Source organism: Natrix helvetica, assembly GCF_964273705.1.
Source record: "Natrix helvetica genome assembly, chromosome: 2".
NCBI lineage: Eukaryota > Metazoa > Chordata > Lepidosauria > Squamata > Natricidae > Natrix > Natrix helvetica.
This window is the reverse complement of record NC_138552.1, coordinates 160,887,905-160,914,311: the sequence shown is the minus strand read 5'-3', so window position 1 is coordinate 160,914,311 and position 26,407 is coordinate 160,887,905. Positions and strand designations below refer to the sequence as shown.

Sequence of the window (26,407 nt, the reverse complement as noted above, 5' to 3'; positions counted from 1 at the left end):
AAAGTTACAACAGCACACTGAAAAAGTGACTTATGACCAGTTTTCACATTTATGACCATTGCAGCATCCCCATGGTCAAGTGATCAAAATTCTGACGCTTGGCAACTGATTCATATTTATGACAATTGCAGTGTCTGGAGTCATGAAATCACTTTTTGCAACCTTCTGGCAAGCAACGTCAACAATTCTACAAAGCTTTTACTTCTATTGTCAGGGTTCCAAGTAACACCCCTAACGAAAGAAGACTCTGAGGCTTGAGTTTCCTCAAAGTTCCATTTTATTAGAGATGTCATGTTGGCACATCTGGGAAAACCCAAATCTGAAAGCTTCCAGGTTTTCCCCACCCAAAAGAAAGTTAAAGTCCCTGCCCAGCAACCACATGTCCATCACAGGATCCAATCAGATACCGTCCAAAACAGGAGATGCCTCCCAGTCCTCTCATCGTAGCTTCAGGGCCAGATGACCTTGACTTTTTGAGGAAGAATGTTATTATGGCTACATTTCACACACACACTGTAAAATTCTCCCTCCCATTTTCCCACAGTAGAAAATATGGCAGGCCTGAAGTCCAAAAGGTAAAAGATGGCTTCCAGGTCTGACATCTATGATGCTTCAGCAGCTCAAGAGACAGACTGGAGATTTTCTGGGAATGCAATGGGAAACTAACATAATTTAAAACATGGGCTAGGGATGAGATGGGAGTCAAGGTTGGAGGTAAAGTTAAGTTGCCAGGGGTTCAGATGTTGCTACAAATTGCCAATGAGGAAAAGCTCTACACCTGACCACAGCAGATATTTCAGGGTTTTTTAACTCATTCAGAGAATCAGTATTATTTTGAAATTTGCCAAATTAGTTGGATGCCCAACTAAAGTAATTTTTGGGATTGTCTATGGGGTTTCTCAATCATCTAGTCATGGTTGTCCCAAAGGTGCATTTCCAAAAACAATTGGTCTTTCTTGGGTTTTATTCTTTGAAAACATTTCACTTCTCATCCAAGAAGCTTTTTCAGTTCTGGGATTATTTCAAACATCCTTCTTAAAAAAAAATCTACAAATAAGACATTCCATTTCCCCTGTCCTTCTTCTTCCCTTTATGAATATGTTTGGACTGAGCTGTCAGGAAAAAGCAAATTACGCAGCCAAATAAGTAAACATGAAATATGAAATGAAATGTTGGAGACAAGATAAGGCAATGAAGATTAAGCAGAGCATGGTGTTCTATTAAAGGGTACAGTAAGTGCATTTATTCTTGAACAAGTCATCTATTTATAGAAGGACCATCTTGCTAATGGTCCTTCTATAAGGTCAACTGTGAACATAGCACAGGCTTTCCACAAACACGTTTTGCTAGATTCAGCATTCAGAGGCCTGATTCATGACAGGAATGAACTCCAGGACTTCCTTTTTTTTTGTATACGATACCAATATATCTGTCCAAGCATAGCTTTGACTATACAGTGTTGAGCACAAATCAGGTAGCTAGACCATGGCCCTCACTAAGAGTATTTTTTTTTAAAAAAAGTGGGAATCACATATCACCTTATAACAAATGTCTTCAAAGAAACCAAGGCTTGCATTCAAAACAGATCTGGCACCAGCAAAAATCCACTGCTTCAGCACTTTTAAATGAAGGATGCATTCTAGGCTAAAGTATGCAGTGCTTCTGCTTCAAAATCCATGATGTCTAGATCAGTATTTCTCAAACTTGGCAATTTTTAAGGTGTATGGGCTTCAACTCCCAGAATTCCTCAGTATCACACTGGCTGGGGAATTCTGGGAGTTGAAGTCCATACTTCTTAAAGTTCCTAAGGTTGATGGTCTAGATCAGGGGTGTCAAACTCACGGCATCACAGCGGCGTCATGTGACATATCGGGACTTTTTTTTTATCTTTGCTAAAATGGACGTGGTCCTGGCCAGTGTGTGATGCATCCAGCCTGCGGGCCAGGAGTTTGACAGCCCTGGTCTAGATGCAAGTAAATCAATGGTAGATGCCAAAAACATTTTTTCAACAGACACCAAATGGTGTTGAAATGCTGTATGGTTGGTCTGTCACTTCCATTCATTTAATGAAGAAGTAACTACCGCACCATAAATTCCTCCAGGTTATCAATGATATTGTTTCCTTATGCTATTTTAAGTTATGATATACCACTCTCTTCTTAATTACATCTTTTCCATCCTCAATGGGCTTTTTCTTTCAAATTACTAGTTTTCTGTCTTACATATAGGCAGCTGTGCATGTAGAAGTGAAATATTTTTTCACACGTTACCCTTGTTCTTTGCCCCTAGGACAAAGATGCAGTTATGATTTCTCCATATTCAACATAAGTTACATTTTCAGATACAAGATGTTCTTGTAGTTACCAAATATCCTCATACTCAAAGGCTACTAATTATCCTAGAGAGTTACACATTGTGTGGAAACAAGTGTACAGCGTATATGTAACATGTAAAAAGTAAAATATTTCCCAGAGTATCTTAATTTCAAGCACAATTTAGGACTGGCTGTAGATGATAAAGTTCTCAAACTGTTTTTTTACTAGATGATATTAAAGATTAAGACCAGGGGTGTGTTCCGGCAGGCACTACTGCCAGTTTGCTTGTGTGTTGCCGTGCGCGCATGCACACACACAAACTGAAAAACAAGATGGAACTTCCGGACAACCGGTTTGGGGGCGTGGCAGGCCTGGGTTGCTGCCAGTTCCAACAACCCACCAAACTACTACCGGTTCGGCTGAACCGATCCGAACCGGTAGGAACCCACCACTGGTTAAGACTCATATACTATTAACTGAAGTTAATCTCAATATTTCTGGATATCTGTGGATTGAAATAATTGTTTTAAAGGTATGGGCTTATCAAATTTTGCAAGTTAATAGTGAACAGCGCTGTTGTTGATTTTAAAAGGCAAATATGGAACATTGTTTGGAATACGAAAAGCCAAACTTTAGATTATAAAGAACATTGCCAAGGTTGGGAAATTTCACTTGATAGGGTTGTGGCCCGCCAGTGACCAGCAGAGCTGGCAGCAGATTTGGACAGTGAGGAGGTTGGGGAGGAACATGGGCCAATCCTGGGGTCTAAGGAAGGCTCTGATGAAGGCTCTGTGTCAGAGGCAGAGTGGGGGCCAGAGCCGTATGTCAGCTATCAGCTGCCTTCAGAGGCAGACATCAGTGAGGCAGACAAACAGCTGGAGCTTGTTCCCAGTGTGTGCATGCGCAGAGTTGCCAGACGAAGGGAACAACTAAAGAATAGGGGTCAACTTGGGAGTAAGGTCAGATGATGAATGGCCCCTCCAAGAGGAAATAAAAGAGGAGCAAAAGGGGAGTGGAGTTTGCAGGAGACAATTAGTTTGCTAATTGATTCGTGACTCTCCGAGACACCTTGCCAAGTTCTGCAGATATCGGCCTGTCAGCTCTCAAAGCCAGATGACGTCTGGGACTGTAAATCCTCCTTTGAAAGACTTTGCTGGCTGTGAATGAGCAGAATTCACAGTAAATTAATAAAAGGGTTTTTTGTTGGGACAAAGAGTTTGCTGCATGCTCTTGATATTGTCAACATTTTGAAACTACATGTCTATGGAGATTCTCAGTCATCCAGATCATGGTTGTCCCAAGGGTGCTTTTTCAAGAGGCAACCAGACCTTTTGGGTTTTTCTTTGAAGATGTTTCACTTCTAAGCCAAGAAGCTTCTTTGAAAAAGCACCTTTGGGACAATATTGAAATTACGGTGCTTCCTACATTCCATCTGTCTCACTGGCACAGTCTTAGAGAAGGGGAGTTTGAATATAACCATCTCAGAATATAACCATCCCAGAATCCCAGTCTTTCTCTCCCTCTCAATAACCCTGAGGGCTTACTCAGTCAGGCATCAGATTACTTATTCCCACATGTTGTAAACAACTTATTGACCCTCTTATTTTAATTGTGCAAGAGTCAATACTTAACTGCCCTGTCTTCTCCGAAGACCAAAGACATCAATAAAGTAAGGTCAGCCAAGAATGTTAACACTTGCTGCAACCTCTGTAACCTGGATATTTGACTATACATACAACTTTCTAGCAGATGTTGAGGTCATCCTCAGACAAACTTTATATTGCTTAATGTTTTTGGGAACAATTCAGGGCACATATTTTGCTATCAAAGGAGGGGGGGACCAGCCCACTCCAAAGATATTTGTTTACACCTTTTTTGGTGTCCTAGCCAAAGAAATTTAGTTTAAGAATGCTGTAATAAATCATCAAATGTGCCACAATGTGTTGGTGTTAGTTATAATTTATAGATTAAAAAAAAAAGGGGGGGGGTTTGGTTGATATTGAAACAAAAATATTTGTAAACATTTGAAATGTAAACAAATGCAGGTCTCATTACATAGAGTACACCACAACATTCATAGAAAATATTAGAACTCAGGTTTCATAGACTATGGGTACTCAACTTATGATCACAATTGAGCCACAGATTTCTGTTGCTAAGTGAGATATTTGTTAAGTGACTTTTACCCCATTTTACAACCATTCTTGTCACTGTTGTTAAGTGAATCACACTTCCTCATTGACTTTACTTGTCAGCAAAAGCGATCACATGACCTTGGGGCAATTCAATTGTCATAAATATGAGTCAGTTGCCAACCATCTGAATTTTGATCAAGCGATAATGGGGATACTGCAACAGTCCTAAGTGTGAAAAATGGTCATAGCTTACTTTTTTCAGTGCCATTTCAGTGCCGACTTCAAATAGCCATTTAATGAACTGTTGTAAGTCGAGGACTATCTGTACTGGAAAGTTAATGTATTCTTGTTAACAAGGATTTTTTTGGCTTTTACTTAGAATTGCACATTTGCAGGTCATAAAATGAGAGTTCCCAAAGGTGTTTAAATTGATGTCTGCATGGAGTTATTCTTTTCTTCCTAGTGGGAAAATTAAACTGATTACTTGATTACACTGCAATCCAACCCATGTCATAAAATTGGCTTCCAAAAGGTTCGACCCAGTGCAGTGCCAGGATTTTTTTTTAAAAAAATCTATGTACTCTTTGCCATCAACTTTAGTGCAACATAACCCAGTTTTCCTCTGCACAATGTTTTCCAGATGTGGTCCAGCTTCTGCTTCCAGACCTGTCATGGTTATCTTCTATGGTTTCAGAATTTTGTACGATTTCAATGTTTATGATTTTGGGTTTTATCATCTTACTTTATTTTATCCAATTTGGGAACTTTCAACAGAAAGTAGATTACATATGTGCATTTGCGCACAAGCAGATGTGTAAGAAAGAAAATGTTTCAGTGTGTTACATTAGCTATAGTTGACTGAGAGTCATTATATGTAATTGCTATTCTTATTCCTCTTCAGAATCTTTTCTAAGTCAACTAAAATTACAGCAATTAACAGTTGCTTCTGTGTCTTTTTGTGTTTTATGAACATCTAAATACCTTAGTAAAAAAGGAAGGGGGCTGGCGAGCAAAATAAGGAAAAAGTTGAAGCGTTCTTGCATTTTTTTCTCATTCTTGCAGTTTATTTATTTGATTTGTCAATCATTTACAAAGTTATAGGTATAAGAATAAACATGAGTATGAATGAAATGGGGACAAATAAATGGAGACAATAGGATAGGGAAGGTAGGCACAATGGTGTGCTTATCATGCCCCTTACACACTTCTTAGGAATGGGGAGAGGTCAATAGTAGACAGTTTAAGGTTAAAGGATTTGAAGATGCAACAACAAAGTCAGATAGTGCATTCCAGGCATTGACCACTCTGTTGCTGAAGTCATATTTTCTGCAATCAAGTTTGGAGCGGTTTACATTGAGTATGTATCTGTTGTGTGCACTTGTATTATTGTGGTTGAAGCTGAAGTAGTTTTCATTTTCTCAAGAACATGCCTGGCTTGGAAGAACAAGTAGCTATGTTCTTCAGCAATTTCTCACTGATACTTCCAAGATGGTCAGAAAATACCAAATAATTAACCATCTAACTGACTTTAAAAATTAGAGTGCTCTAAAGGCCTTAGAGCACAAGTGTCAAACTCATGGTGTCACTTGCTGCCAGGTGACATTTTTTTGATCTTTTTTCCCTTTGCAGAGCTGGGGTGGGTGTGGCCTGCGTGTGATGCATCCAACCCATGGGCCACAAGTTTGACACTCCTGCCTTAGAGGAACATTTTAGTTTCTGGGACCTGAACTACGAGATTTGTTTCTGCTCAATTCAGTGCTCTTCTGCAAATCCAGCTACTGAGGTTGAAAAAGAATGCAGAACATATTGAATGCTTAAATCCCTGTTCCTCAAGTACCTACAGTATTTAATTTCCTGACAAAATATTTCATTTGCCTTCAGAAGTTGTGGGGGCTCCAATCGTGGAGTTTTTTAAAAAAGGGATTGGGCAACCATTTGCCTGGAATGGCATCGGTCTTCTGCTTGAGCAGGAAGAAGATATCTAAGATCCCTTCCAAATCTATTCCCAGGGATAAAAAAAAGAGCTCTATTTCTTTGCAACATGATTCCAAAATCTTCTGAATGCTCCTCATCTGGTAGCAATGAAAAGTACTTTGACTTACTACAATTCATTCTTTCTCATCTCCTTTTATTATTATTCTGCACCGTGGATGTATATGTAACGTTCCTTCCCTGGGATAACCATCCATGAAGTGGATTGCACCCAACAAACTTTATACTGAAAGAACTGTATCTGTAAAAAATATTGGGAAGAACCAGGAAGAATGTGTTTGCTTATGCTTTAAACTAAAACTGGAAGGGGAGGGTGACTGATTTTTAGGATCTAATCCCAAGCATAAAGTCCAAGACAACCAATCAAACGATCAGATAGAGAATGGTGGGAAGGAAAAGGAACTCAAAACAGGAGATGTAGGAAACAAACATCCATAAAGGATTCAAATGTCTATACACTGATGATCCAAGTATAGGAACAAACAGGGTGAACTAGATCCTAGTACACAAGGAAATGTATAATATAGTTGCCTAAACTTGGTGGGATTAAACTCATGACTGAAATGTACTGTTGGGAGGATATAAACTATTCAAAAGAAACAGATCTAATAAAAGAGGAAGTGGAGTTGCATTATATGTATACCTCTACAGAAATGCATAAAACAAAGAATGAAAGCCTCCTTGAATGCATATGAGTAAAAGGGAAAAAAAGAACGACATTGCCATAGGTGTATACTATAGGTCACCCAATCAAGCAGAAGAAATAGATGATTTTTTTTTGTAGTCTGTTAGCTATGGTGTGCAGGAAACACCGCAGCAGTAACTGGGGGACTTTAACTATCCTGGCACTAACTGGGAGACAAACTCTGCAGCAAGTGGGTGGGTCCTGCATACCTTAGCTGAGTAGCAAAGACTTTGACTTACAACAGTTCATTTAATGACTGTTCGAAGTTACAACAGCACTGAAAAAGTTACTTAAGAACATTTTTCACACTTATGCCCATTTCAGCATCTCCGTGTGATTTACAGTCATGTGATCAGCTTTTGCAACCTTCTGACGAGCAAAGTCAATGGGGAAGCCAGATTCACTTAACAACGGGGTTACTAACTTAACAAGTGCAGTGATTCACTTAACAAATGTGGCAAGAAAAGTTGTAAAATGGGGCAAAACTCATTTAACAAGTTTTTCACTTAGCAACATAAATTTTGGCCTCAACTGTGGTCATAAGTCATGGACTACCTGTGTTTCCTGTGCTTGATTGGGTGGCCTGTAGTATATACCTCCTGAGATCTAATCATACCAAACCGAATCCTGGCCAAGTAATCTGTCAGAAATGTAATCCTTTCTTGCTAAATTCCCCTGCAGCCTCACTTAACTGTGCAGGAAGTTCACGGTGTGCTTGGCTGACTTTGTGCAAATAGCTTTAAAACTATTTGGGAGTTATCTCGTAGAGTATACCACTTAGTTTCATTCAAAGCAACGGAAGAAATTCCAAGAGGATGAAAGCAAGAAGCTCAAGTCAACCAGCTCTTGAGTCTTTTGTAATCAATAAGGCAGAATGGACTTACAATTGGACTTATTCAATTAATAAGACTTTATTTAAAATGTTAATATAAAATCTAGGAAAGAATTTGATGTTATGTGCAGGAGAGAAAAGCCACTGAATGAAAGTGCAGAGTTTTTACACTTTAATACACTTTCATACTGACTCAGAGACAGCCCAGTAAGATCACATAGATCCATGTTTCCTTCCAGACTCTGTCAATAGCATGCTGGCAGTTAAGCCGCTTAAAAATAATAAAGATGACAATGTTTTCTGGATACTTAATTTGGAGTGAACACTTTTCCCAGGGAACTTATTTCTTTAGAATCTTTTGCATCATAAAATTCTATTAGCAATCTAGGAGCAAGGAAAAAGTTTAAAAATGAGATTAATTTATCACATACTTTTGGTTAGAAGCTTTTATACAATTCTCTGGTTATTTCTGATAATTTATCACAAATACTTTCCTCTAAGAATCATAACTTTTGGCCTCAAATTCTTTCTTTCATGCATTAGGGACTGAATCTTTTAATCTTCATCTGCAAATAGCACAAATTTTACTACAGTGTATAATTTGGCCACTCTTATTTTTAAGGCTGTATGAAGCATTAAAAGAGGTGTTATACAAAGCAGTTTAGCACCTATGCAGCATCTCTGTCTGAAATATTCAAGCAGTCACAACCCGTGGAAGGAATATTGCCAGTTGTCCTGTGTAGGCACAGACAATTTTGTTAGCAATTCTAATGAAAGCACTAATTTTCTTAATGTAAGCAATAAATAAATTAAAAAAAAATCAAATGCTACACATATAACACCAGGCCTTTTGCAATTTGACTTGTCCTTGACTTCAAAACAGAGGTGAAATGCTACATGTTTGCCCGAATCGGTAGTAAAAAAATGCTGCCAGTTCACCCGAACCGGTAGCTCTGACGATCAGCTGTATGACAACCAGCTGTGCCGCATGATTTATATTCGCTAGAAAGCAGGAAATCCTGCTTTCTAGCGAATCTAAATCGCGTGGCACAGCTGTCCCCCCCACTTCGCTGTTTTACTTACCTTTACAGACTCAGAAAAGACTTCTTAATCCTTCTTTTTCAGTGCTGCGTGGTAGTGACTGAGGTGCATCTGCATGCAAAGCAAACCAGTAGCAGACTTCAGAGCATTTCACCCCTGCTTCAAAACATTTGTGAAGCCACCTTCTCATAAACATTTGTTCTTCTGGAATGTCTTTTCGTTCAATTCATTCAATATGGATATGGATTCGATATGGATATGAATTTTTGATTTCTTCTTACAAAGAAAGTCTAAAATCCAGAACAACATTATCAATTATAGTTATAGTTATAACATGATTAATTTAAGTTATTTGTAAAATTAAAGGCAAACTTATTTAACAATCTTTAAAAACTGATCCATGTTTGAAGTCTGGATTTTTTTTTTACATTGAGTTGAAACTGGTTTTGTAAACCACATGAATCACATAAGGCCGATCAAAAAGAGGCCCCACTTGCACAGCTGGAGCACCCTGATGAGTAGACAGAGAACAACAGGGCCCTTCTATGAAGCATCTTGTCAACCGAGTAAATGTCTTGATTAGCAACGGTTGGCTGCAGCCTGATTTAAGAGGCAGCCTTGAATTATAGCCCTTTATTGGAAACAACTATTTAATCTCTGGCTCTTGTATGACAGTTCATATGAATTATGCCTGTGCTCTTCTAATCTGGCTCTTGGAATCTTGGACTGATTTTGGGCTATTCTGTGCACTCCCATAAGAGTAAACTGTTCAGGCATGTGTCTGTCAGAGACTCTGTTTTGGTTTGCATGCTTTGGCTGTTATCTCTTTGACCTTCAGTAAACTGAATTAGAGGGGGCAGGATGGCTCAACAGTTAAAGACACTGAGCTTGTTAGCTCTTGGTAGTTTTCATTACCTTTCTTTTCAGCATATGACTGTCTATATGCAATTACTTTGGGCAGTTCTGGATTGTAAAATTCTCCTTCTGGATAAATCACAAAATATATCTGTGGAATTAAACATATATAGTACAATTTCACTAAGTTAAACAATTCAGCCTTAAGACTGAGCCTCAATGAGGTTGCTCCAGTCAAAAAACGTCTCATTTTTCTTCCAGCCCTGCATCATAACACAATTACTTTGTGCTCTTTTTCAGTTCTCGCAAATATAATTTGTGAAAGAACATGGAGCTCAGACAGAATTGCTGTAGTAAAAGCAAAACTCAGTTTATTATATCGGGCCAATCATCCATCTCCTATAACATTTGCTAGTTGTATACTCTAGTTTAAACTAAATTTAGACTTTTTCTCTAAATAAATTTTGCTTAATTTTGGTTAAGAGGTATTAGCCTAATTTTTCTATACAAACACAGGGGTGCATCTGAATACCACGAATTTTCCTGGAAAAGTATAAATGTTTATCCTTCCAGTAACCAAACCAAAAGAACTGCTTACAATATCTGCCTGACTTCATGGAAGAAAAGTATAAAGCAGCATTTGATTCTGAAAAGGGAATTGACTCCTCAAGTTTGCGTTTGTGGAAGCTGATATCCCAAATATAAGCATACACACACACATACACTGGGGGGGGGGACATATATACTGTATAAAGAAGAAATAAAGAAGCTTACTGGACTTTTTGCTTTCATCTTGATTTTCATCTTGTTCCTCATTTTCTTTTCATTAAATATAGCACTTCATTTCACGTACATTCCACTGTGCTACTATATAAACAAATTGATTACATTTATAATTCTTAATGATTAATAAAACAGAATAAAAATAATAATGTAGCAGGATTTTACATGCTGTAAGCAGCTTTCTATGCTCTTAAATTTGGTTTTGCAACAATAGGAACATGAAGATTACTTTTTATTTTACAATATTTTTCTATTAAAAATAAGAAAACAGAAAAAAGTGTACATTTTAACCCAAAGATAGTTGACTCTATATGGATACATCAAGGAAAATTTATCTAAGTCAAGAGTTTCTCTTTGGAATACAAAGTAGAGGTAGTCCTCAATGTACAAACACAAGTGAGCCCAGATTTTATGTTGCTAAGTGAGAAATTTGTTAAGTAATTTTTACCCCATTTTATTACTATTCTTGCCACATTTTTAAGTGAATCTGTGCAGTTGTTGAATTAATAACACAGTTGTTAAGTGAATCTGTCTTCTCCATTGATTTTGCTTGTGCGAAGCTCACAAAAGGGGAGCTCATGACCCCAGGACACTGCAACTGTCATAAATTTGAGTCAATTGTCAAGCATCTGAATGTAAATCACCTAACCACAGGATGCTGCAATGGTCATGTGTAAAATGGTCATAAGTTACATTTTTCAATGTCGTTGTAACTTTGAACAGTCACAAAACTGTTGTAAGTCGAGGAGTACCTGCACCTATTAGATCACTTATGTATGTTTCAGCAAATTATTAAAATAAATGTTCACTCACAATCAATGGAAATGACAAAGAATGTACACTCCTTATTCCTGCAGGGTGCCATTTTTCAAATCACACCCTATGTTGTCACATAGCAAACTTTGTTGTCCTATGTTGTCACTTATGAGGGTGAGATCAAGAAAGTTAAAGTCCTATTACATAAGTCCATTTAATAATAGATTCAGTCCAAGTAAATAAAAAGTCTGTTGTTGATTATATACACTAAAGCATTTTTAATGCTCTAATAAATATTTTGGAAGAGTTTCTCCAAGAAGAATAAAGAGAGAAGCTGTTGAGTTTTAGGAACACCAACTGTTTTCATTTAAAATATTGCATACAATACGGATTTCATGAATACTGCTTTGCATAAGAGCTAATGCAAAGACTGATGTATTAGGATACAAAGAGTTAACAGAAATATTTTTATCACAAGGAGTAGCTGGGGTCAAAAAGACTTTATTTCTTATTTTGGATTGTTTTGTTTTTTATGACAGTCCCTCAGATGTTTTGTCCAGTCACATTCTATCATGAGCTGAGGTGGCACAGTGGTTGCTGTACTTCAGGCTATTTCAGCTGACTGCTAGCTGCAGTTCGGCAGTTCAAATCTCAGTTCAAACCAGGCTCACGGTTGACTCAGCCTCCCATTCTCCCAAGGTGGGTAAAATGAGGACCCAGATTGTTGGGAGCAATAAGCTGACCCTGTAAACCGCTTAGACAGAGCATTGTAAAGCAGTATATACAGTAACTCTAAGTGCTATTGCTATCATTATGTTGCTAAGGAGCCAAACATCTCATGCCAGCTTTACTAGTGTTATAGAAAGCTATTAGGGCAAAGCTTCAACCAGCCTTTAACCGAAGCACTTCTTGGAAGCAGCTTTCTAAAGCAATGTCTCCACAATCTTTTCTGCTCATTCTGCCTTCCCAAAAACAAAGCAAAACTGGAACATTATTTTGTGTATCAGCCAAACTCTTTGAATGGCAGTTGGACTAAATTGCCTTCATTGTGGAAAGCATCTCATTTTGGAAGAGATTAGCTGCCCCATACCGGTGTAAACTTATACACCAAATAGCAAGAATAAGCAAAGCAAATAAAATTCCGAAACAAATGAGAAATGTGAATGTCATCACGTCATTTTCCCACCTCTCTTGCAAAAACAAACAAACAAGGCTGTCAATTATTATTTTGGTTGAATCCTATAAACCTGTCTCGTTCCAGCTATCAGTAAAACAGGGAAATTTCAGAGTTATATAGTCTTCAGCTCATAGAATTCCTAGCCATCCCACCCTCACTTTTTCAGCCACGAAAGCATGAATATAATAATTTAAAAAACCCCAAATGACTCAAACTGTCACCAGGTTATTTAATCTGATTTTTGTATCTGGAACTGGTAATCTGAAACACTGCACAGCTCTTTTAAAAGAAAAAGAGGCATCAGAAAGGAATACATTTCTTTTAAAGAGACTACAGGCGATCCTCAATTTATGATGTGCAATGATTCAAAGTAACAGTGGCCTCTGAAAAAGTGACTTATGACCACCCTCACAGTGCCGCCTCATATCACGATTGCAATTGGGGTGTTTGGCACCAGCTGCAGCATTTTGTGGTCATGTGATTGCATTTTTGTCTAGAACAGCAATCAAAGGTATCAGTAATGGTTTCCTCTTATCTTCGCTACCGGTTTGGAACTGGGAATGCGCTTGCGTGCTTGTTTTGCTCGCGTGTGGTGCTTCTGCGCACGCGCAGAGGTCCATGATGCCGTCTGGGCAGGTGGGCGGAGCCTCCCTGCCACTGCTACCGGTTCGCCTGAACCAACGCGAATACCACCTCTGAAGTGTATAGTTTCCCTTATGCTCTGATTTTTTCTTCAGATAATGTATTTTTTTTTTAAAAAAACACCCCTATATTTGATACATATATACCATCACTTCATCTACTGTACTCTGTATGGAAGAATTTTTTAGCAGCAATATGAAACTGTGTCAAAGAATCTTTTTTAAAGATCTCTTATTAATTTTTAAACGTTACTTATTCCTCTGCCAATGATTTAGGGACCTGTTTTGTGGATCAAAACCAAAGCTTCAGATGTGTTTACTAGGGTGCTCTCCTTGAACTAACGTTCTGTTTTTGCATATTCAGAACATACACACATTCCACAACAGGATGTTTATTGGAGGTAGGAAATATACATTCCATCACAATTCTGTAATCAACTGTCACAGGGAAATTTTACTTGAGCGCGAGTGACATCACTACCACCGCATCAACAGGAAGAAGAGGAAGTGTTTTCGTGTTTATGCAGATTTGGCACAGGGTTCGGGCATAAAAATGAGAGTAAAATATACATATTATTTGGCATTGCAGATTTCTCATAAGCCAGTATGGTATTATTTCTTAAATACCAGCAAGCACGGTTTCCAGCATTGAGTTATTAATGCAGTCACTGAATTATTCCACTTGTGGTTCTCCAAACAGCATAAAAATATCTTTTTTAAAAAACCTGCACAACATGGCTTTAAAGAAAAAAACAGTTTTGTCTCATCATGTACTGTATTAATGGATTGTTTAGAATATTAATATTCAGAAAAATTAAATAGATAAGGAAAAAATACTGAACCATCAAATTCCTTTGTAGCTACAGATATAAGAGAAAAGAAAAAGAACAATGCAGATAATATCATGTATGAAATAAACACTGCCCAGCCGCCCTGTTTAGGGTGACCCGTTCCTTACTTAACCAAGGAACTAGGGAAGACCCCTTGCAGGGCTGGGCTGAGGAATTAGTCCAGTATCTGCAGGACAAAACCGCTCAGATTCGGACAGGCTTGGACTCTGACTGGGTAGATTCGGGCGAGTCGACGGGGATTAATCTTGTGGAGACTATCTGGGATGAGTTTGATCCTGTGACACGTGAGGGTGTGGACAGGATTATGGGGAGACTCAGTGCTGCCACTTGTGAGCTGTACCCGTGTCCCTCCTGGCTAGTTTTGGCCCCCCGGGAGGTGACACGAGGCTGGCTCCAGGCGATTACCAATGCTTCATTGTGAGAGGGGTTCTTTCCCACTATCTTGAAGGAGGCAATGGTGAGGCCCCTCCTTAAGAAGCCTTCCCTGGACCCAGCTTCTTTAGCCAACTATTGTCTGGTTTCCAACCTCCGCTTTGTAGTGAAGGTTGTTGAGAGTGCAGTAGCACGTCAACTTCCCCAGTACCTGGATGAAGCTGCCTACCTGGATCCGTTTCAGTCAGGTTTCAGGCTCCACAGCATGGAGACGGCATTGGTCGCATTGGTTGATGATCTCTGGCGGGCCCGGGACAGGGGTTGTTCCTCTGTCCTGGTCTTATTAGACCTCTTGGCGGCTTTCGATACCATCGACCATGGTATCCTATTGCGACGACTCGGGAGGTTGGGAGTGAGTGGCACCATTTTGCGGTGGTTCTCCTCCTACCTCTTGGATCGATCGCAGTTCGTGTTGACTGGAGGACACAGATCGAACCCGAGGTGTCTCATTTGTGGGGTGCCTCTCATCCCTCCTGTTCAACATATATGAAACCGCTGGGCGAGATCATCCGTGGTTTCAGGGTATGGTATCATCAATACACTGATGATACCCAACTTTTCATCTGTACCCCAAACTACCCCAATGATGCCCTCGACGTGATGTTCCGATGCCTGGAGGCTGTGCGGATCTGGGTGGGGACGAACAGGTTCAAGCTTAATCCTTCCAAGACTGAGTGGCTGTGGTTCCCGTCATCACGATTTGTGCATCTTGTACCATCTTTGATAAAAGGGGGAGAAATTTTAGCCCCTCAGAGAGGACCCGCAATCTGGGAGTCGTCCTGGATACGCAGCTTAGTTTAGAAGAACACCTGATGGCCATGCCCGGGGGGGGGGGGGGTTTACCAGGTTCGCCTGGTACACCAGTTGCGCCCCTTCCTGAATCGGGATGCCCTGTGCACAGTCACTAATGCCCTTGTCCTTTCTTGCCTGGACTACTGTAATGCTCACTACATGGGGCTGCCCTTGAAGAGCACTCGGAGGCTCCAGCTGGTCCTGAATGCGGCCGCGCAGGTGGTCATGGGGGTACCTAGGTGCTCCCATGTTACACCCCTTTTAAGCGGCCTGCAGTGGTTGCCGGTTGTTTTCCGGGTGCGATTCAAGGTGTTAATTATGATCTTTAAAGCGCTCCATGGCTTAAGCCCAGGGTACTTGCGAGATCGCCTACTGCCACCGGTAGCCTCCCACCGTCCAGTATGATCCCACAGAGTTGGCCTCCTCAGGGTGCCGTCCGTCAGGCAGTGTCGGCTGGCGACCCTCAGGGGGAGAGCCTTCTCTGTGGGAGCGCCTTCCCTTTGGAATGAGTTGGCTTTTTCAGCAAGCTGGCCTGGCCTGAATAGAATAAAATAAATTATTAATTTTAAATTGTCAATTTTAATTTAATCCTAAATTTGATGTAATTTGTCAATTGAAGGTTATTGGATTTCCTATTTAATCTTTTTTAACTTTTGTCATATGTATTTTTATGTTGTACGCTGCCCTGAGTCCTCTGGGAGAAGGGCAGCATATAAGTCCAATAAAACCAAACCAAATCAAACACTTCCGTGTATTTTACAGTATACATGACTTCTACCATTTTGAGGCATGTAGGATATAAAGCAGGTAACAATCAGCAGCAAGTGGACTATCGGCTGTCAGTCAAGGTATGAAAGAGGATGTTGGATTATATAGAACTTTTGATGTGATCAAACAGCAATGTTTGATGTTCTCTACCAGTTTCCCCTTCTGGTGAAAAAGACAAGAAATCTTCCATGTAGCAGCTAATTCTCTTGAAGATCCACAGGCAAGGCAAAAGACACTGTGACTTCACTTATTGGCCAAAAGGATGCAGAGTTAAAAACTACAGTATTTTGAAAATGAATGACAGAGAGTTATAGGAGTGTTATAGTTATTAATTTTTAAAAATCTTTATTTTTTATTCTATTCCTATAATTGTTGAGAAAAGGGAGGGAGGAAGGAAGGAAGACTATAAAAATAGACCTAGTGTGAATATTAAAATGGAGTCTTACTCTTTAGGACAGCGATGGCAAACCTTTTTTGGCTCGCGTGCCAGAAGTGGGGGGAGCGCAGGGGGGTCGTGTGCGGGCGTGCTGCACCCATAATGCAACGCACGACCCCCCAGTGTGCATGCGCGCACAATGCGTGACCCCCCATTTTTACATGCTTTTTTCACCCTCCCCAGGCTCCAGAGGCTTTATAGGAGCCTGGGGAGGGCGAAAAGAGCCTCTCCCGCCCCCCCGGAGGCCCTCCGGAGGCTTCAGGGACTGTCCAGAGGCTTCCCTGAAGCCTTCGGAATGCTTAAAACCACCCTGCGAGCAAACCGGAAGTGACTTCCGGGTTGCTCGGAGGGTCATTTTAAACGCTCCGAAGGCTTCAGGGAAGCCTCCGGATGGTCCCTGAAGCCTCCGGGGGGGGAGGCTCTTTTCGCCCTCCCCAGGCTCCTATAAAGCGTCTGGAGCCTGGGGAGGGCGAAAAATAGCTTTTAAAAAGGTGAACTCAGCTGATAGGGCAGCACCTTGCGTGCCCTTAGAAATGGCTCCGCGTGCCACTTGTGGCACGCGTGCCATAGGCTCGCCATCACTGCTTTAGGACAAGGGAAGCCCTATTTATAATGACTAATCGAGTCAATAGCTCAAAATTGTGTGTGTACACACAATAAATAAACAAACAGCCATGATGCATTTAACAGAATTACAATAGGGAAACTGCATAAAAATAATAGAAGAACATTGCTAGATTATCTCCACATAAAAGGGTTTTCATTAATTTAACCACTGCAATTGTAGTCTGCTAAATGTATGTTTATAAATTTCAATCACTCTATCTAATGGAACCTTGAGAATTTACTGGAATGAAATCTGCATCAAGTTTATGTTGAAAACAAAAAAAATGTAAGAATATATGTAAGTAAACAATTCATGCTGTATGAAAAATGGTTGTTTATAGTGATAGAGATCTAATATGAGAATAATCATTTGATTCTTCCCAAGAAAGGGGATCACAAACCCCTAAAATTACAGATTATTTATCCTTATTAATATTGCTACTAAATTATATACCATTAAATAAACTGGGATCATATTCTACTAAAAACAAAGCTGGGTTTTCAACTATTTTTTAACATTTGACCACTGTTAATATTTGAGATTAGCAAGTACGTTATAGCAAAACTTAAATCTGTATTGGCACTGCTTTTTTAGCATGGATCTTGGTTTAATGATGGAAGCAAGCTATGGATAAAATTAGGAGGCACAAATGTAGAATATACCCTTTAATTCTTCTCCAAATGTTTACAAGAATTTCAAAATGAGATGTTCCCTTGCGCATCACCAATTGACGTTTTCTGAAGTGTCAAGCAAAATTGTGTTATAAATTATCAATTATATTGTCATATTTAACATATCCAGCATGTGTTCAACTGTTTTGGTTCATTCTTCTGTAAGACAACTCTATTTTGCTTTATTGACATTAATGAAATAGATCTTAACATTGATAGATATCTTACACAGGAACCCTAAAATGTGTTTGGTTTAGTGGCTATTTAAGCTGATGATACGAATTTGCCTGGCTATAATGAATGCTATGTAGTTTACTTTCTAAATCAAAGTAAATCTAATTAGGATTGAAATATTTAGCATTTTTCAGGGCATTAACCAAGATAATCTTGCAGCACAATGAAAGTATTGTAGCATTTATTATGGCAAAAACATTCACATTAAGCTAAGTTTCAGTTAACAAGGGGAGGGTGGAGTAGAAAATGGAATAAGCTCTGTTTATGATTGGGACGAGCACTAAATCAGATTGAAAACCAAGCATACATATCTTTTGGAGCATAAAATAAAAATCAATTAATTTGAGAAATAAAATAATATTCTATTTATTTTCTTTCAAAATATGCAATGGTAATTTATTACTAAGATATATTTATTTATAGTTCTTATGCCCTATGCCTCAGCAAGATAAGATCCCAGGTCCTTTACTGGAGATGGTATTTTACTGAAATTGACGAATTTACTTCCAAATATTTGCAGAATCAATTGTATCAAAAATAAGCAGTAATTCTAGCTACTTTACATTACTACAAAGTTTTCTGTGAGATGGGCAGCTATATAAAAAAGCAAATAAATTTGCAGAAATAATTACCTGAGAAAAATACCACCTATACAAAAGAAGCCATTTTAATCCGTCTTTCAAAATACATTGAAGAGCATTTTGCCTGATGGTCAAATATCTGTTATAATCCAATCAACTGGAAACCAAGAACACAAATATTTAGAAACATAATACATCCTTGGTATATGCAATGGCAATTCTTTTTCATGAAAAACAAATACTGATGAAGTTAAAGACTGAACTTTTCAAATACAAAGTAAAATAACTTTTCCACAATCACATTCCTTCTCTTTTTACTTTCTGTTCTCCACTTACTCCTCAACTGTCAATAAAATAATTTTAACTGAATACCATTTATTAATCTGCTATTTAATCCACTTCACTAAAGCCAAGACTGCCAACTCATTTCAATATAATACTATAGAACAAAGTAGATACAGATTGTTGTTTTACAAAATGTGCTTTTAAAAGCTGAATTAGAAAGAGGGCATTTAAAAAAATTAAAATATCAAGACATCAAATTATTTAGCTACCTTGAATAGATTACAAAAAGAGTATGTAAGGTTGGTTCACAAAAAGTAGCTAATCGGTGATACAAAAAGTTCCATGTGGAAGAATTTTCTGGTTCAGAAGTAGTTCAATAGTATTCCACAGCTATTATTTCCAATCTGTTCGTTTAAAATTCATTTGCACTCGTTCCAATTAACCTAATTCATATTTCACAATGGTAACCCATTGTACACGTAGTCTTTGACTTATGACCACAAGTGATTTCTGGGAGTTTAAGTCCATCTATTTGCAAATGGCCACGGTTGAGAAACCTTGTGCTAGCCTGTAAGTCCTAGCTGGACTCTACAGGGAGTTGAAAGGACAGCGAAAGCTTGCACAGACCCAGCACTCTCCATTTTCTTGCACAAGTTTCTACTCAGCTAACTTGGAGATGCAGGTTTTTGTTTTCCAGTTCTAGGGAAAAAGCTGATGTGGACATTCTTTTGCCATACCTTGAGGTTTTAGCAGGGGTGGGCTACTGGGGGTTCGCAGGGCTTTGTGGAACCTCTAGCTAAGATTCTGTGCAGTTCGGAACCCCCAAATCTCACTCCTGGCTGGCCCCGCCCACCCCTCCCCTCCCAGGAGTCCCCACGTGGCCCGTTTTGGATGCAGATATGTGCAGGGTATGCACGGAGGCTCGGGGAGGGTGGAAAACAGGTCTAGTAGAAGTTCAGGAAGGCCAGAAATGGGCCCATTTCTTGCCTCCAGATCCTGGGGAGGCCATTCTCGCCCTCCTAGAGGCTCAAGGAAAGCCTCTGGAACCTGGAGAGGCCAAAAACTTACTGACATCCTCGCTGTGGTGCAGGAGGCCAACTAGGCCATACCCACCATGGCCATGTCCACCCAGCAACTGGGCAGAGAACCCCTTGCTAAAATAGTTGAAGCCCACCCCTGGGTTTTAGGGATCTGGGTGGGGAGCAACAGACTTCACCTTGAACCGTGGTAAGATGGAGTGGCTGAGAGTGTGGACTGCATTCTAACCACTGTGCCACTAGAATCAGGAAGATTCAGCTGGGACAAAATGCGGCCATGAAAACAATTTGCCACCCAGAGTCATTGGATACGAGATGGGCATCAAAAACATTTCACAAAAGTTTGGGTGCCCTAAAGATGGCACATGCAACACCTCTGTTGTGTCAGCTGCATTGGGTGCCGGTTTGCTTTCAGATCCAAGGTTCACATTGTTGGTTACGATCTTTAAAGCACCACATGACATGGGGCCAGGTTATCTCCGGAACAGTCTTATACCCATTACATCAGCCCATTCCTCTCAATCAGGCAGAGAAGGTATGTAACGGACCAGTGGTGGGTTGCAGGCAGTACGCCTGGTACGGGAGTACTAGAGCCTGCCTGGAGCACTAGGTACCGTTCCTGTACGGTGCTCCAGAAGGCCCATCTGCCTGTGCTCCTTTAAAGCCTTCGGTGCTTCCGCGCACGGTGCATACAACGGCTGCGCAATGCTCCGATGAGCAGCTGGAGTGTCGCGGAGGCTTGTGGAAGGATTGCTGGCAGCTACAATGCAAGCGCGCGCTGCACGCATGCATGTGGGCAACTGCGGGCCCGTTCCAACCGTACCAGTTGGAATGGGATCGTGAACCCACCACTGTAATGGACCCCATCGATTAAAGAATTTTGTCTTGTAGAGTCCAGAAAAAGAACATTCTCTGCTGTCTCTGCCCTTTGAAATATCCTCCCCCCCCACCCAAAGTGAGACAAGCCCCCACTCTCCTGGCCTTTTGAAAGAGTTTGTCAATTCACACGGGGCTTGTAAACTTGGGATTGGTTAGCATCTTGAAGACCCTTCCCCGCCTTTAATTTTTGTAATTTATTATGTACTTGTTTTATATGGGTCCTTTTTTTGAGCTATAGTATTTTTATATATTAGATACTACACAGGCATGGAGAGGGGCTCAATTCACTTAAGGACGTATGAGCTCCTGTAAAGGCACAGTGGGGAGTGCTGGGATTGCAGCTGTTCAGTGAAACAGTTGTGGGTACCTTGCTTATTGACCACTTTGCTGGATAACCAAGACTCTCAACAACTAACCATGGTCATTAAGTGAAGATTACCTATAGTTCTACTTCACCCCATATATGTTTATAATTATTATTTTATAAATGAAGGCGAATATATCAGGGGTGAAATTCAGCAGGTTCTGACAGGTTCTGGAGAACCAGTAGTGGAAATTTTGATTAGTTCAGAGAACTGGCAAACACCAAACACCACCTCTGGCTGGCCCCAGAGTGAGCTGGGAATGGAGATTTTGCAATATCCTTCTCCCGCCCCGAATCCCTTTTTGGGAGAGGGGGCGGTCTATAAGCGCAAATAAAAGTAAAGTAAAGTAAAAAGGAGTGGGGTGAGAATGGGGATTTTGCAGTATCCTTTCCCTGCCATGCCCACCAAGCCACACCCACAGAACCAGTAGTAAAAATAATTTGAATTTCACCACTGGATAATGTTGCAGGATCTAATCTGGGTTGGTCACTGAGACCTAATGACCGACCCAGTGTGGATCCTATATTATTATTTTATTAGATCTTCCCATGCTATGTAGCATATCAGGCAGCATTATAATTATTAATGTTACATAAAATGTCTTATAGAGAAACCAGCAATGACCAAACCTTTACTTGATAATTTTATATATATACAACATTCTCCTTACTTTTAGGCAAATCACCATACAGAATTACCTAGGAAAGGAGAAAAAATATTTTGTTATCTTAATTATATAGAAATAAATTTAAAATCAAGTGTTAACTTTTGTTTCTTCTTTATATAGCCCAAAAGTATATACCGTATTTTTCGGAGTATAAGACCCACCGGAGTATAAGACGCACCAGGATTTTGAAGAGGCAAATTAAAAAAAAGTTTTTGCACTCTGCAGACCTCGCAAAAATGGCCAAATTCACTTAACAAACATGTTACTAACTTAACTGTGGTGATTCACTTAATAACTATGGCAAGAAAGGTCGTAAAATGGGGCCAAACTCACTTAACAACAGAAATGTTGGGCTCAATTGTGGTCGTCAGCCGAGGACTATCTGTATTTATACAGGGCTTTACCCCTCTAAGAATTCACAGCTTATCTGTTCCAAATGAGTATGGATAAAATACAACCTATGAGATGCAATACTTCACTATCAAGGTTGACTCAGCCTTCCATCCTTCCGATGTGGGTAAAATGAGGACCCAGATTGTTGGGGGCAATAGGCTGATTCTGTAAATAGCTTAGAGAGGGCTGTAAAGCACGATAAAGTGGTATATAAGTGCTATTGCTAAGTGTTATTGCTATCCTTGGTGTAGGAAAGGACCCTGACAAGGGAGGCCAATGCTTGCTTTCTTCCGCCTGTCAATATTTGCAATGGTGCTGACTTTGAACTGAGTAGGTGGACTCTTCCTCTTCCTACAGCCCCTCAACCAGACCCCCCCCAAAAGCTTCCCCTGCGGGCTCCTTTGCTGGGACGGGGGGGGGGGGCTGGGAAGCCTGCAGGGGCATCTATCTTCATTTGCCTCCCGGCCTCTCTGGGTGGGACGGGGCGGGCTTGGAGGGCCGAGTGGGAGAACGAAGTCTCCCAGCCCCAGCACAGCCCGCGAGCCGCCCTCCCTCACCTGCACGCCGGCGTAGTTCTCGAAGAAGAAGAGCACCATGCTCTGGTAGATGGTGTAGAGCCGGTCGTCCACCTGGTGGTAGAGGCGGGCGGGCAGTAGGGCCGAGAGCAGCCGCCAGGCCCCCCAGGCCAGGATGTAGGTGGGCGCGGTGCCAATCATCACGGCGGTGGGCAGCACGTAGCGCACGGAGTAAGTGTGCAGCAGCACCGACAGCAGCATCTTCTTCTCTCCTCCGCCCGCCGCTCTTGGCCCGGGGCGCGATTCGGCTTCTGCTGCTCCCTTGGCCGGTCGCCGCTGCGCTCAAGCGCCTCCGCTCCTTTTCATGACCGTGGGCTCCGGCTACTGCCGAGGGAGAGGAGGAGGAGGAAGAGGGCCCGGCCCTCCGCAGTTGAGGTGAAAGCAGCAGGGGCGGGTGGGGAGGCGGCCCCTCAGGCAACCGTCGCCGCCATCGCCCCCCTTGGCTGAGGCGCTCACCTTTTCTCACGCCCGGCGTCGGCTACAAACCTAGCTCCGCTTCGGTCGTCGGGAGATTTCCGAAAAGATTTCAGGAGTCGGCCGGCCTAGAAGCCGCTTTCTCCGCCTTTGTCTTTACTCATCTCCCGAAGGGAGGGCTCGTCGTTTTGCAAAGGCGCGAATAGTTGGCGGGGCCGGGACGGAGGGGCTGCGGCCGGCTGGCTGAGTGGCGGCGCTGCTCCTCGATCTTCGACAGGCAGGAGGCTGAGCGCCAAGTTCGGAGATCGGCGACTCGGAGTTCCCTGTAGTGGCTTACGGAGTAGCCACTAAAGTTAGGTGAAAGGAGAGAGTAAAGTGGACTTTTAGAGTAGAGTAAAGCAAAAGGAGGGACTGCATTGGTAAACAATAGATTGGACTATTGTTTATTATTATATAATAAACATATATTTATTATATTTTATTATACTGTATAGTGTTTATTATTATGTAGGACTGCATTGGCAAACAATAGATACAAACTCAATGTAAACCGCTCCAAACTTGATTGCAGAAAACACGACTTCAGCAACAGAGTGGGCAATGCCTGGAATGCTCTACCTGACTCTGTTGTTACATCTTCAAATCCCCATAACTTTAACCTTAAACTGTCTACTACCACCCCATTCCTAAGAGGTCTGTAAGGGACGTGCATAAGTGCACCATTGTGCCTACTGTCCCTGTCCTCATTTATTTGTACTTATTTCCTTTGTTCATGTCCATGTTTATACTTGTTATCTTGTACATGTTTGATAAACCAAATAAATAAATAAAATAAAAGAAGCTAAAGAACAACAGTTAGGGGGATTTCACTATGATATACAGGTTGTCCTCAACTTCTTTGTTTAGTGGCTGTTCCAAGTTACAGAGTTGCAGAAAAAAATGTGACTTAACAATTGTTTCTCACACTTAGGACCGTCATAGCATCCCCACGGTCATATGATTAAAATTCAGATGCTTGGCAGCTGGCGTATATTTAGGACAGTTGCTGCATCCCAGAGTTAAGTGATTATCATTTGCAACCTTCCCAGCCAGCTTGGGACAAGCAGTCAATGGGGAAAGTCAAATTCACTTAATGAATTTGCTTAACAACCATGGCAAAAAAAAAAAACCCCATAAAATTGGACTTGACTCACCTAACAACCAACTTCCTTAGCAACGGGAATTCCTAGCCCTGGCATTCTGAGCTAACCATGGCTCAAGTGCAGCAAAAGGAAAGAGTAAGAGAGCCATTGGCATTGAGGGGAAAAAATAAATAAAACTAGGCTAGATGACCTAATATTTGGGGTATATTTCAATCTAATCCATGTTACAAGGTTATGAGGCTAATGCTGAGAAAATGTCAACTACATCGCTTACGGTCCTTCATGGAAAGGAAAGACAGGATATAAAAATGTGATGAATAATAAACTATCCATGGAAGAAAAATCTCAGGAAATGCCAGTTACATTTTTCCCTTGAACATTTTGGCTTCGACACTGCTGAAAACCAGTTGTATAAATTGTTCAAGCTGTGATAGTCCCCACAGTGATCCCATCTGCCATAAGGAACAGTGTGGCATCTATACAAGCTAAAATTTCCAGAACCAAGTGGACCGTGAGTGACACAACAGCTATATATTTGAAAGTATATTGATTTCCTTTTTAAGATGTGATGTGGGTGCAGCTTTAATTGCCTTACTGCAACTGTCTTATGTAAATTCTCATCCTCCACAATATGCAGAATCTGCAATTGAAATTAGACTTAATCTGATAGGCCATGAAGCATACATGTAAGCAGGATGGACAAAAACTGGTAAAGTTCCCTCAGTGAAAGTAGTTAAGGAGGAATCAAATCTTTAAGGAAACAAAGAAAAAAAACCTCACCTGAATCAGATAAAAGAAGCTGGGCCTGAGCCCATGAGAAACCCTTCCCCAAGTCTCACCAACCAGAACTTAGGGGGGTAAAAGGGGTCCTGAAGCCCACGACCTCTAAGTTGTCTTTGTACAGTAAGTGTGGATGAATGTGCGCACGTATGTGAAAAAGCAAATAGATACACATTGTAACCAGTAATGTTTGCTTTTATTTAAAATTCATTGGGTCTCCTTTTATTCTGAAAAACTATTTGTGCCTCAATGTTTGGTTGAAAGTGATTTCAAATCACTTTCAACCAAACACTGAGACACAAACAGTTCTTTAAAATACAAGGAGACCATCAGTCGAACCTGGTAACATACATGTAACATTAGATTTGGGGGAACGAAATTACTTTATAGCTATAAAGCAGTGTCGGTGAACCTTTTTGGCACCAAGTACTGAAATGGGAGTGTGTGTGCGCACCAGACACCTGGCTTTCCAGTTTTTGGCATGCATGCATGCATGAAGACCAGCTGGTCGGCATGCATGTGCACTGGGAAGATTATCTTCTGGCACAGGCGCGCCAGAAACCGGAAGACCAGGTGGCCAATGCGCATGCATGCATCGGAAACCGGAAGAGGTGCTCTTCCTATTTCCAGCACTTCTGCATGCATGAAGACCAGCTGGCTGGTGCGCTGGAACCCAGAAGAGCAACAGGCGACGGCTTGTGTGCCCGGAGAGATGACTCTGTGTGCCACTTCCGAAACACGTACCATAAGTTCGCCATCATAAAGAAATCGCTATAAAGAAATTAAAGTTAAATCTCCATATAACAATTATCTACTAATATAATGAATAAAATTGTGCCTTCCCTCTTGCCTCTAGGTAAACATTTCAATTGCTTTGACCTTTGGAGGGACAAAATATAAAATGGAGAATCTATTCAGAATATTGTAACTGTGCAGTTTAGATTATAATTGTGAAGCTCTACATCAGCTGAAACCATATTGATATAGAGAGCATTTTACGTATACTTTTTACTGCCAATACATGGAAAGCAAGAAAAGCAAGGAACAGGAATATGATACAATGATTTGTATCCAACAAGCACCATCCCATTCATATAATTCAAGTTGCAGTTTAATCTTTTTTTATTAATTACCACAATGTTTGCTTAATTACTGCCAAAAAAATGCTGAAAATGTTGACTCCTTAACTGCAAAGTTTTATGACTGTATTTCAGAATTAAATTATGTTTGTACACAGAGGACTACGGTACTTATAGTATAGTATTGAATGGGATGCCTTACTGCAC

General features: G+C 40.7%; 1 protein-coding gene and 1 long non-coding RNA gene across 2 annotated transcripts in view; both read right to left on the bottom strand.

The window, feature by feature from the left end:
• AGPAT5 (1-acylglycerol-3-phosphate O-acyltransferase 5) overlaps positions 1-23,414 on the bottom strand; it is a 156,504-nt gene extending 133,090 nt beyond the window's left edge. The window contains exon 1 of the mRNA XM_081940548.1: positions 22,768-23,414. Within this exon, the coding sequence (XP_081796674.1) occupies positions 22,768-22,986 (219 nt within the window). The 5' untranslated portion in view covers positions 22,987-23,414. The remainder of the gene's footprint in view (positions 1-22,767) is intronic.
• LOC309385820 lies at positions 7,545-11,984 on the bottom strand. The gene is made up of 5 exons (XR_014174292.1): positions 11,452-11,984; positions 10,630-10,722; positions 9,916-10,006; positions 9,043-9,290; positions 7,545-8,343 (listed from the first exon to the last, which is right to left on the bottom strand). It is a non-coding gene; the product is annotated as an uncharacterized lncRNA (long non-coding RNA).
• Positions 23,415-26,407: the final 2,993 nt, after the last annotated feature.